The sequence below is a fragment of the Cuculus canorus genome, chromosome 23 (assembly GCF_017976375.1).
Source record: "Cuculus canorus isolate bCucCan1 chromosome 23, bCucCan1.pri, whole genome shotgun sequence".
NCBI lineage: Eukaryota > Metazoa > Chordata > Aves > Cuculiformes > Cuculidae > Cuculus > Cuculus canorus.
In genome coordinates, this window is record NC_071423.1 from 7,559,192 (window position 1) to 7,572,112 (window position 12,921).

The 12,921-nt window shown below is 53.6% G+C and overlaps 1 protein-coding gene across 2 annotated transcripts in view; it reads left to right on the plus strand.

The window, feature by feature from the left end:
- SORL1 (sortilin related receptor 1) overlaps window positions 1-12,921 on the plus strand; it is a 57,671-nt gene continuing 44,750 nt past the window's right edge. Inside the window, exons 1-4 of one of the 2 annotated variants that reach the window (XM_054086933.1) lie at window positions 1-245; window positions 11,154-11,270; window positions 11,958-12,083; window positions 12,178-12,339. In XM_054086933.1, the coding sequence (XP_053942908.1) occupies window positions 120-245; window positions 11,154-11,270; window positions 11,958-12,083; window positions 12,178-12,339 (531 nt within the window). In that variant the 5' untranslated portion in view covers window positions 1-119. The remainder of the gene's footprint in view (window positions 246-11,153; window positions 11,271-11,957; window positions 12,084-12,177; window positions 12,340-12,921) is intronic. The other variant, XM_054086934.1, reaches the window with a different exon arrangement.

The following is a 12,921-nucleotide window of genomic DNA, read 5'->3' on the forward strand; positions in this document are numbered from 1 at the left end:
GGTGTTTGGCAGCCGCAGGGGTGCCCGCAGCCCCCTCCCCATCCCGAGGACGCCGCTTTCCCATTGCACATTCTCTCCGGGCGGCGGCGCCGCCTCCGCTCGGCCCCGCCGGCTCGAAGATGGCGACGCGGCGCAGCCGGGCTGCCCCGCTGCCCCCGGTGCTGCCGGCCGCCCTCCTGCTGCCGCTGCTGCTGCTGGCGGGCGGGCACCGCGCCCCGACCGGGCCCCTCCGCCTCTACGGGCAGGTGAGCCGGCACCCCAGCACCCCTCCCTGCGCTAAATGCACCCCCTCTCCCTAATGCATCCCCTTCTCTCCCCCAAATGCACCCCCTCTCCCTAATGCATCCCCGTCTCTCCCCAGAATGCACCCCCTCTCCCTAATGCATCCCCTTCTCTCCCCCAAACGCACCCCCTCTCCCTAATGCATCCCCTTCTCTCCCCCAAATGCACCCCCTCTCCCTAATGCATCCCCTTCTCTCCCCCAAATGCACCCCCTCTCTCTAATGCATCCCCTTCTCTCCCCAGAATGCACCCCCTCTCTCTAATGCATCCCCTTCTCTCCCCCAAATGCACTCCCTCTCTCTAATGCACCCCCTTCTCTCCCCAAAATGCACCCTCTCCCCCCAATAACCCCTCTCTCTCCCCCAAGCATCCTCTTCTCTCCAAAACACCTCCTCTAATACATCTTTTCCCCAAAATACCCCCTCTCTCCCCAAGGCACCTTCCCTCTCGAATACATCTTCTCTTTCCCCAAAATACGCCCTCTCTCCCCAATACATCCCCTCTCTGCCCCAAACACCCCCTTGTCTTCCCAAAACATTCCCTCTTTGCCCAATACACCCTCTCTCTCCCAAGCACCGTGTCTCTTCCCAAAATGCCCCTTCTCTCCCCAGTACACACTCTCTCACCTCAGGCACCCCCTTTTCTCCCCCAAGCACCCCTTTCTCTCCCCAATACACCCCCTGTCTCTCCAAAACACTCCTTTTCTCCCCAAAATACACTGTCTCTCCCAAAACCACCTTCTCCCTCCAATACATCATCTCTTTCCCCCAAATACCTCCTCTCTCCCTCCAACACATCCCCAGTCTCCCCAAATACACCCCTCTTCCCCCAAAACACCGCGTTGCATCTCCGTGCGGTTGCAGTGAGCGCTTTGGGGGGGACTGGGAGGTATGGGGGGCTATGGGGCAGCTGGAGGGGCAGTGGGGAGCTGCTGCGGGACATGGGCTGCTGCAGGTTGGGGGTCTGCTGCATGTGGGGGTGTCTGTTGCAGAACAGAGGGAGCTGCTGTGGGGGTCTGATGTGAGAAGGGAGCCTGTTGGGGGTCAGTGGGGTTACTGTGGGGCAAGGGAGGGGGGCTGCTGCTGGATAGGGGGGTGCCAGGAGCGGATCTGATGCGGGGGGGGGCGAAGCTCTAGTGGGGGCTGCTGCAGGGTAGGGGGGCTGCTGTGGAGCAGGAGCTCTGCCCCAGGGTAAGGGGTCTGGCATGCTGTCTGCTCGGGGAACAGAGGGGTCCCACTTGGGGATGGGTGGCATCCCCTGGGAAAGGTCGTGTCGTGGTGATGCAGGGGTTGCTGGCAAAGCAGCCCTGGCTCCATCTCAGAGTTCGTTCGCACTGCGCCTTGCCCCAATTCGAAGTGCCCGAGGTACTGCTTATCTATTCCCACCTCTCCTCCTCTTTCTCCCATCTCAAACTAGTGGCACTGTTGGATTTGCATTTCAGGCTTGCAAAGGTTCATTCCCAGCTAGACGAGCAGCGGTAGCTGCTGGGTGGTCGAGGGCACACGGTAGCGAGATGGGCCAGGTTGTCCCCTTTGGTTTGCCAGATGGGAAAGTGAATCCCTGTGGCTGGGAGCGGGCAGGCAGTGGGCAGCAGCTCTTCACCTCTAGGATAGTCGCGTGGAAGGCATCTAGGTCAGAAGCTGGGCAGAGGGAGGTGACTCCTGGGGGAAGGCATTGCTGTGTGTGAGGCACCGTGCGCTTCTCCATGAGAAGGGCTCCTCTCTGCATTTCTGATCCATCCTCCTCTGCTCCTTGTAAAGAGGAGGAGAGGAGTTGCTCATCACAGAAAAACATAGAAATTGCTATTTCTGAATGAAGCTCTGCTCGAGTTTGATTCACTGGCAAGTTTTGCTGCCAGAACCATAAAAGCTTCCTCTTATCCCTCCTTTTCCAGGCAACCATCACTTTAGGGGTGTCAGAAAAGGAATTTCACGCAGGTTGCCTGCCTGCCTGCTATGGAAAGCTGTAGCTTACTTTATTTTCGAACTACACTAAGTTGCCCGATTTGACCCTCCCTGTTTACGCTGCCCGTGTCCCATCATGTGCCCGAAAGGCTGCTGGGACAGGAAGGGGGGGCTGCACGCTCGCGGCAAGGCTTTGAGCCTTCAGTGACAGCTGTGTTTCCTGCCTTAGCTAGTGCTTTCCCTTCTGGAATGCCCTATAATTTCCCATTTTTTTTTGCTACTTGTAGGGTGACAAAGAGCCAGCCACAAGGGCAGGGCTAGCTTTAGAGCCACTGGAGGGGCACATGCCATGCTGGCTGCTGCTCCTAAAGCCCTATTTGCCTGTTTAGAGGATAGGAATAACTGTTCCTCCTCCCCTTGAAAATCTGCTTCGCCCCCTCTACCACCTCAACATTTGGCTGTTTTTAGCATCGCACAGCTAGCCCATTTTAGGGAAAAAAACCACCACACCACGTCTCTCATCTACAGAAAGACACCGGTAGCATTTTCCCTTCTGTCTCCCTGTGGCTTTCATCCAACCCACCTGCCCAGGTCGGATAGAGGGATGCTTTGGCAGGAACAGCCTCTATTGCCTGGACACGCAGCAGCAGATCTAGGAGGGTGCGGTAATCCCGGTGCTGTCTGGAATGGGACTAATAGGAAACAGTAGGAGTTGAACAATGTTTGCTACTGTTTGGTGTTTCCTCATTGCCTTAAGCTTTCAGAGAGGATTTGCCTGGAGAAGGGAGTCGCTTTTGCGGTGGCACGGCATATGGTTTCAGGGTAGCATGCAAAACCTGGCCTTTCTGCTGCTTTGGGGCGGGATTCACAAGGTACTGCATGTCAACAGGAAGAGTTTATTTGTGCTAAACAACAGTTCTGAGTTCTCGTCAGAAGGGACAAGAGGGAGCCCGTTTGTCCTAGCCTCTGTTACAGATCTGACTGCACAGAATTACTGTGTAAACAGTTCTCAGGGGTTGCACATTTTGCCATAAACACCTTATGTCCCCCTTCCCCCCCACGGCTCTGGTGCTCCTCTAATATCAGCAGAAAACAAGGGAGTCAAAACACAGTCCTCTTTCAGGGACATCATCATGAGGGTCAGTGGCTGGACCGAGCATCCTAGAGCCACATGGCTGCAGTCCCTTATCTGGGTCGCATTCTGCTCCCGTGCATTTGGCAGGTCGCTCAGCCATATGCTGAGTGCTGGCTTGCACCTCAAAACTCCCTGCCCTTCCCTGGCTCTCAGCTGCAGCCCTGACACAGCCTTGTGGGATGACACAGAGCCCAGGCTCAGCTCAGAGGTGAAGGAAAGCCTGGTGCGGGAGGGCGGTGCTGCCTTTCACTACCAACGTTGCCAAGGGACCCGAGCGAGAGGGAGGGACGCGTTGCCCTGGCCAGAAGCGAGGAGGGGAAGAAAGTCCAAACCCTTTGTGTCTCCTTGGGAGCCTAACTTGGCACCATCAGTAACAGGCTCAGAGCCCTCTTGCCCTAGACACCAAAGACAAGCACAAAGCGTTACTTGGATTCCTCATCCAGATCCTCACCACCGATCACATCCTTGCTGGGCAGGCTTGTGCAAAGCAAAACTTTTTTGGAAAAAATCAACAAAGAAGACCAGTAGACTAAATCTCTGTGCCTGCATGGCTTTTTCCCAGCTCCTGTGACTCCAAACCACCAGCAACCAAAAGACTGAATGCGTGGCTCCAGAGACAGTCAGCTTTGAGACAGAGCAGGTTTTGTTCCCTTGCACGGCCCTCACCTCTGCAATGAGCATTACAATGGACAGATGGTTACAAAGCAGGCACCAACATGTGACAGTCTTTTCTAGGACACCACTGATGGCAGAGAAGCATCCCCAGGGCAAGACAATGTCTGCCTACATCCCTCAGGCCAGCAGCACTCCCTGAATCCCTCTCAGCACCCTGCCATCCTCTTTCTAGCACAAGCCCTTGGCTACTGAGACAGTGGCTCACCTGCAGCCCATCCTCCTGAGGTTCCTTAACAGCCTCCGTGCTCTTGTCTGTACATCCCTACTGAGACCTGGATGCAGGTACTCGGCTTCAGGATTTTACATTTCCAGAGTATCCCTCACTATCCCACTTAAATCCCATCCCCTCCTGGAGAAAAGCCATCTATGAACCACATCACCTGCAAGGGCTTAGGGCAGCAAACAAGGAAAAGAGAAGTAGCCTCTTGGGCTGCCTACCTGCATGCCGGGTCAAACTGTGCCGTGTGCCGTCAGCTGGCTGTGTCGCGAGTGTTGTGTTGTGTTGTAGCTGTGGTAGATGGTGAGAAGCACTGGGGCAGGAGGCCAGCCTCTGCTGGTCCTGAGGAGCAAGAGGAGATCAGTTATGGACAGTATTTACACTTCTGGACTGCTAATACAGACACACAGGTCTAACCTTTACCCGCAAACATCCTTTCCCCTTCTTTGGAAAGACTTTATCGCCTCCAGAAGTGCACAGGGAACCCTCACCTTAAACTATGCTGGCATAAAGGACATCTTATCCAACTGCTGATGTCTCCTGCTGCTGTGAGGCCTCAAGCCTCTCCCTGTGCTCCTAAACTGGTGCGTGGCCATCACCTCTGTCCCTCCATGTCCTTTTAGCTGGTGTTGTTATTTCACCTGACATCAGCTCACCCGTCTCCTTCCTGGGGTGGGGGGACATAGCTTCATTGCTCTCAGGTTTCTTGGTGATAACCAACCCTGCCTTTGAGAAAAAGGACCAGTAAAAAGGACCAGTTAGTATAAAAGGACCTTTTATCAGCCCATCTGCTTGACCTTGACACTGCCTGCCCCTCCACACCGGTGAAAGCCTGAGATGACCCCCTGAGCTGCTAGTGCTTGGAGTACCAAATGCTACCACAGCCTGCATTAGATTAAACCCAACCCGCACGGTGATGCCACTTAATGGTGCGTAAGACAGAAGTTTTTAAAGACAGCTGACAGGAATTCATCTCCCATTAACGTAACGCCACCGCATTGACTTTGTGCCGGAGATGTTCACATCTCTGTCTGTGGCACAGTGCACTTGCAGAGTGCCAAGGAAGCAAAGCACTCCCCAGGAGACGAGCCCGCTTCCCTCACTGCATCAGAATCAATCCCTGCTTAATTTTGACCTAGTTTGCCAGCCTGGCAGAGTCCTTCCCAGATCAGACTTTAACCTTCTGGAGGTGCCTTGGGTGGTGACAGCACATCCTGGCAGAGGGCTGGCTGTGGGCTTCTGGACCCCCCATCCTTTTCTTCCTTCTCCTCCCCATCGCTGCATCTGCCCTGTGTAGGGGCATGCCTGCCCCTTTTCCCAGTCAGCCTGGGAAGGTTCCCAGCACTTGCTTTTGTGCCTGAGCTTGCCAGGAGGGACAGGTCTCTGGAAGCCACAGAGTTCCTGCTCCTGGCACTGTGGCAGCCAGAAGAGATATTTATGGTTTTATTCATTGTTTCCCTCTTGGCAGGTTCCTCACGGATCCTGCTCTTGGACTAAGCAAGCATTGCAGTGTCCCAGGGGCATCGCTTAATCTTTTGGTAGCGTTACTGACTGGCTGGTGGCGTGTTTCACAGGCAGCGCTTTAGTCCTTTTCTGCATCTTCCCTCTGTGCCTTGGTTAATGAGGGGGTGACTTTCATCAGTGCTTCTCCAAATTTGCCAGGGCAGCCTCAATTTCCTGTCAACAGTTTGGAAGGCTAACCCATCTCTGAGACCTTCTCACCAAGGGATCTGCTAATTTCTGGGGTAAACAGAGCTCCCGCATCGATCACAACCTTCCCCCCTCCCTTCCACCTAGAAACAACAGCTAACAGAGAGCTGTGTTGGTGTTAGCAGCGAGAAAACAGCTCTGCAAGCAGATGATTTCAGCATTAACAAAATTAACATGGGCCTGGCACTCTCTGAAATGAGTCACCCGTGTTTCATATCAATGATTTCAGACCCTGGCATTTTCAGTCCAAGCCACAAGCAGCGCTACGGCAGGCACAGGCTGTGTTTTAAAATACCGTGGCAGGGCTAGAAGCAGATGCTCGGGAGCAGAGCAGAAGGTACAGTAATGAAGCTTTAGTGGGAGCGCACGGGGAACGCAGCGTGCTGGGAGTGCAGGAGCCACCCATGACCCTCATCTGCGATGCCCGGCTATTGCATAAGCCTTGCGGGGGGAGGAATTGGGAACAGAAGCCCAGCACTTGTCTGCTGTGGCTTCCTGCGAGCCGGAATGATGAGGAGCGAGAGCACCTTTCCTTTAAAGCCTTGTGGCAGCTGAGCGGTGGCTTTGCTTCTGACCCCTTTTAGCTATTGCTTTCTGTAGCCCCATTCTCATTCCCCTGGATAACAGGTACAAAGTGTTTTGCCAGTTCCTCTTCTGCCAGCGTCTTCTGACAGCCCCCGAGCTGAGATCTGAGCTGCTGGCATCACTTAGACCATTTCAGTAGCTGTCTGCAGCCACAGAGACCCATTGCTCTTCAATACCCTTATGGATCCATAGGAATAACTTAGGGAGCTGTAGGAATAACTCGTTAACTATTCAGAGATGTTCTAGGAACTGCAATAGGTTGTAGGCACCCCATTTGCAGTTACACAACCAGGATGGGTAAACACAGAAATGGTCTCTAGGATCCTTTTTTTCTGCACAGCCCCAGTTTTGTAGCGCTGAGCCTCAGCCCCTGAGCAGCCACACCACCTCCTGATTAATAGCAAGTGCCTGGGCCAACCTGCAGTCCACATCCTGTAACTACAGTGTTAATTCTCGACAGAGCAAATGCATGGGGGCACAGTTGGCTCCCAAGCCTGCTCAGCACCAAGATCGGCCCCCAGTGCTGTCCTGACGCTTGTCACTGCATGCAGGTGCTAGGAACTATTACAAGTCAGCAAGTGTGCAGTGTTTCAGCTTACAGTTCATTGCAGCTAAACCATGGTGTGATTTCTGCATGGGGAAGTTATGCTTCCCACTCAGAGCAGCTCAGCCTTGCTGGTGGCCCGAAGGCTGGGATTTAGAGTCCTCTGGTGATGGAGGGGCCTGAGATGCCACTTTCTAGCCTTCCAGGAGCCGTACAAGTAGCTACAGTGAGGTGTCCAAGCCAGAGTCACTCATCTCCTGGCCACCCTGCATATTTGGGAGCCCAGGGCTTTCACTAATGCTGCAGTTTGTCATGTGCAAGGGGTGAGCCACCTCTGCCGAGCACCCCACCCTCTCAGTTCTGAGCATAAGCAACAGAGAGGGATGTGATGGGAAGTGGAGCTGGCACTTTAGCATTGCAGGTGCCGAGGAACGTGGGGCTGGGGTGCTTCCCCTTGTCCCTGGGTGGTCAAGGAGCTTGGTGCTGCTTGGTACACACCTGGGACTGCTCACCTACCAACCATCATCACCCCAGTAGGCTCAGCAAGGCAATCGTAGAGTCGCTAGGTTGGAAAAGACCTTTGAGATCATCAAGTCCAACTGTACCCATCTGCTACTAAGCCATATCTCTAAGCACCTCATCTACTTGTTTTAAACCTCTCCAGGGATGGTGACTCACCCACTTCCCTGGACAGCCTCTGCCAGTGCCCGAGAACCCTTTAGGTGAAGAAATTTTTCCTGAACCTCCCCTGGTGCAACTTGAGGCCATTCCCTCTCATCCTAAATGCTACTGTCTCAGCACAGCACCACACATCTAGGCAATGTTCCCCCTCCCAACCCATGCTGGGAATGCTCAAGCCATGAGGGAGCTCCTACCTGCTCTGGGACATGTTCCCACAGGACAGCAGCTCTGGAGGCTGTCTTCTCACCCCATTTCTATAGGGGATTCGTTTATTGGAAGAAGCTGTTAATAAAAAATAAATATATAGCTTGAGGAAAGCTAGCAGCGTTAACCAAATTAACTAAAGCTACAAGGAGCTTCCACTATGTCTTGGCTGTGGTTGTGCCCTCCTGGGCTTCATTTGGCACCTTGCATATTAGGAGGACAAATTAGAATTTCATGCATATTTCATATATGCTTAATCACTTGGCAAAGACCAAAACCCTTCCCCATTAAGTGGAATTTGTACTAAACGCTGTGTCCATCACGCAGCAGGCATTGCTCGTTCATAGATTAAACCAGTTCTAGGGGAAGATTTCCCCCTTTAGGGGAGGTGGGGTCTCTGTGATGGTGGGATCCTGCCAAAGGAGCCTTGTCCCAGTGAGCAGGGCAGGGTTACTGGTGTTGGGATAACAACACCCCTATTGCAAAGCTGTTTCACAGGTTGATGGGACACCAGGTGCTTTTTATCCAGGGCACAATGTAGGGACAGCAAAGACTCAGGGTCCTATTTACTGCTCCCCTGACCCATCCACATCCCCACAAAGCTCCAAAGGGCCATAGCAGGGCTGCTCAGCCGCTGGCTGTGGTCTCCCAGGCTGTAGTCTCCCACGCTGGGGACCAGCAGAGACAGATACATGAGGCTTCTAAACCTGAGGCACTGCTTCACAAGCCCATCCCAAGAGACTTACAGCATAAGACATTCTGGTGGCTTCTTTGTCTTTCCACCCCTTAGTAAGACACGCTCTAGCAGTCTTTAGCTGCTCCTAAACATTCTGCTGAGCACTTGCTGCTGCTCTTCCTCCTTCCTATCAGGAAACCAAACCTCGCTCATACCCAGTTTGCCCTTTATCTAGGGCCTCTGCCCTAATTAGGCTGTCATGGCTCTTAAATAGTAATCAGCTGGCTCCTTCAAGCCTGAGCACAATGCTCCTGGTCCTTGGGGGTTCTGGCTTCTCCAAGCCCAAACATGATGCTCCTGATCTTTGGGTTTCGCTGTGCTTCCCGGCTCTGAGGAGGGGTCTCTTTGGGGCTCACTGCCTCTTTTAGCTGACAGTGGGGAAACAACGCTGTGGAGGTTTATTGCTGAGGTTAAAGCGAGGTGCAGGTAGGTGCCTCCTGTGGTTTTCCTGTTTTGAAACTCTCTCAGTGTCAGATTTCTTGGAGAAAAAAAACATGCAAAGCGCTACTGAAATCTCTGTGGAGGGAGTAAGAAGCCAGGGCTGAGGGGAGCAGGGCAGGTCTTGCGTATCCAGACTTCAGCTTTCCTTGAGCAGACAAACCTCCCTCTTGAGGGGCTTTTCTGGGGAAGGGAGGCTGGGCAGGGTTGTTTCTGACTGTGAATGCACAACTACAGGCTCCCCCTCACTCTCCTCCCCTCTAAATAACAGCAAAACCCTGGACAGATCAATAAATCACTTGCCTGAAGCCAGAGACCTCAGCCCAGCCCAGCTGGAAATCTAAAAAAAACTGCACCCAAATGACTAACAGAGATGTAGCGTATTCAGATTGGGTTATCCTGCTTTTAAAGGAGGCCGGGAACACAGAGCTGCTCTGGGTTTCAGACCCGAGGCTGTATGTCTGCTGTCTCAGTGGGTATCAGCAATTCCTTCTTCTCTGCCCCGCTTCCCTGCATCCTCGAACAGCATCGCTGCTTTTTTCTTTTTGCAAGGCTACTGCTGGTTTGCTTTGTAGCTGCTGCTGCTGTCTGACCTAAATCCCTGCTGCGTTTGCTATCTGGGTGCTCTGGCGTGCTTTTCCAGGTGGTGGGGGTCTCTGGCTGAGCTGGTAGGGGTTCAGCTGAGGGCACCAGCCCTAGGGGCTGCTCACAGGTTTTAATTCCCCTTGCAGAAGAGACTTCTAAGGGCTTCTGCCTCGCTTGTTTCCCCTCTTCCAGAATAAAGATCTTGTTTTTCCAAGTATTTTACTTGCCAGTCACTTGCAGAGTTTAAATAGGCCCCTTATCCCGGGCAGTGCTCCTTGCGGATCCCAGGGTCAGCGGGCGCTGCAGGGTATCAAGCCTAAGAAGGGCTTAGCCCTGTATTTTTACAGCTTCCCAAGGCTGTGAGCATAGGGGTTACCGAGGCTGAGCAGCGGTGCTGTGCAGGGCTCCGGCATGCACATCCGCTGCTGCAGCTATCGGGGTGCCCATCTATGGCTGAGCTACTTCACCATCTTCCCTGGACAGGCTGATTGTCCCTGCCCGCTGCTGGCACCGGGCTTTCCTGGAGGCTCCTGCACCTCCCGTGATGCTGCGATAGCTTCCCCATAGAAACCAGCCCTTCGTGACCGGTGCTGTGACAGCGTTGCCACATACAACACACACAGGGGGAATGATGGGATTGTGTGGGATTGCGTTTGTTTTGGAAACCAGCACATCCTTTCAGGTACGGAAGAAGTCGCTGTAAAAGGTGACTCTTTCCTTCTGGCACTTTGCCTAATCAACCTGAAGTTGAAATTACTTCTTGATCCTTGGTTTTAGTTTTAATTGTCCTCCGAAACCTGCTTCTCTGAGGAAGAATAAAGGGAAAAGGAACCCTTTCAGGCACATGCAATTTGCTTCATGAGGGCTGTGCTGGAACATCACCACTCCAGGCTGATCACCCCCTCTTTAACTGTTTGGTGGCTTGCAGCAAGTGCTTGAATACCTTGCAGTGCTGGTCTCTGTATAAGTGACAGCAGCCTTGGCTTGGTGGCACTGCCGGCGTAATCCCCATCACATCGGCAGAGGTTTCCAACCCCCCATTGTGCTGAGCAGCTGCTGGTTTGCTTGGCTGTGCTTTGAGTGCTTTAAATGTGACTGCAGGAGGAGGTGGGAGTGAGATGAAGGCACAGCAACCTCAGAAAGTGATGGTGGAAGGATAAAGCCCTCAGTGGAGACCCGAGAGCTCAGGGCCATCCCATTGCATTTTAGCACTGCAGGCTGCACGTGAGCTTGCCTCAAGCATGCCCACATTTGGCCCTACAAGGTCTGAAAAGTCAGACACTCAATGCCGTTCTGCTGTTTGCATTCTGGACTGTTTAACTTCAGCCCCTGGTTTGAATGAGTTTCCCCAAAATCTGTGTGTTTCCAAGGAGGAGTGTTACGAGTGGGCATTTGTTCTCCGGCTCTCCCTGCAGGTGAGGATGTGGCTCAGGGTTTTGTCTTCTCTGGTGTTGCAGGTCAGCCTCAATGATTCCCACAATCAGATGGTCGTTCACTGGGCAGGAGAGAAGAGCAACGTGATCGTGGCCTTGGCCAGAGACAGCCTGTCTTTGCTGGGTCCCAAAAACAGCGATGTAAGTAATGCAGCCTGGCCTTGCTCCAGGGTGCCTCCTGTGCTGGGCGAGGTGTGGAGCCTTTCGTGTGCTGGGAGGTGAAAGAATCACAGAATCACAGAATGGTTTGGGGTTGGCAGGGACCTCTAAGCCCATCCAGTCCCACCCCCTGCCATAGGCAGGGACACCTCCCACTGGATCAGGGGCTCCAAGCCCCATCCAACCTGGCCTGGAACCCCTCCAGGGATGGGGCAGCCACCACTGCTCTGGGCACCCTGGGCCAGGACCTCCCCAGCCTCACAGCAAAACAGTTCTGCCTAAGATCTCATCTCATTCTCCCTTCTTTCAACTGAAAACACCGTTCGCCCTTGGTCCTGTCCCTGCCCTCCCTAATCAACAGCCCCTCTCCACCTCTCCTGGAGCCCCTTTCAGCACTGGAAGCTGCTCTAAGGTCTCTCCAAAGCCTTCTCTTCTCCAGGCTGAACAACCCCAACTCTCTCAGCCTGTCCTCGTAAAGTAAGGCCTGTGCATTTGAGTTGAGAAGCACAAAAATAAAAGTTGCTCTCCTCTGTGTTGCCCCAAGGATTTGAGCCCTGAAAAACTGGCTTAGGCTTTCTCTAAGCCTTTCCCTCCCTATAGGTTTTACCAAATCCCTCAGGAGAGAACCCAAAGCTTTGTGCTTCTCACACTGGGGCTTCTTACTTGCAGGTTTATGTTTCGTACGACTATGGGAAGGGTTTTAAGAGGATTTCAGAGAAGTTCAGCTTTGATGGGGGGAACAGCAGCGAGGTGGCCATCGCCCAGTTCTACCACAGCCCAGCCGACAACAAGAGGGTGAGGAGAACTGCTGCTTGCATGAGCTCTACTCTGACCTCCTGGAGGCTGACTGTCTGCTTCCTTTCTTTCTTGTCGGTACTTCTCTTCGCAGTATATCTTCGTGGATGCCTTTGTCCCGTACCTCTGGATCACCACTGACTTCTGCAACACCATTCAGGGCTTCTCGATTCCCTTCAGAGCAGCAGACCTCCTCCTGCACAGCAGAAACCCCAACCTCCTCCTGGGCTTTGACAGGGCTCATCCTAAAAAACAGGTGAGCACTTAGATGATGGGGTCAGCATCCTGCCTCTCCCCTGCTATCACATCCCCCTGGTCTGTTCTGTGCCCACAGCTCTGACAGCGTGCCGAGAGTCGGCTGGCCTCATGCCAGCACCACATGGGATTGTGCTTTGAGCAACCAGGGTATGTGCTCTGAGATTGCTGCATGCAGAGCTGTCCCAAATCGGCCAGGACACACCCTTCCCTACAGGTCAGGCTGGTTCCTGATCTCTGGAGTGGCTGCATCAAAAGCAGTGGGGCCAGCAGGGCAAGGGAAGGGATTCTCCCCTTCTGCTCTGCTCTCGTGAGACCTCATTTGGAACCCTGTGTTCAGTTCAGGAGTCCTCAACATGGGAAGGACATGCATGAGTTAGAGTGGGTCCAGAGGAGGCCAAGGAGATGATCCCAAGGGCTTGAGCACCTCCTGTACGAGGACAGGCTGAGAGAGTTGGGGTTGGGGTTGTTCAGCCTGGAGAAGGGAAGGTTCTTCCAAGACCTTAGAGCAGCTTCCAGTCCTGAAAGGGGCTGCAGGAGAGCTGGGGAGGGGCTCTGGATCAGAAAGTGCAGAGATGGGACC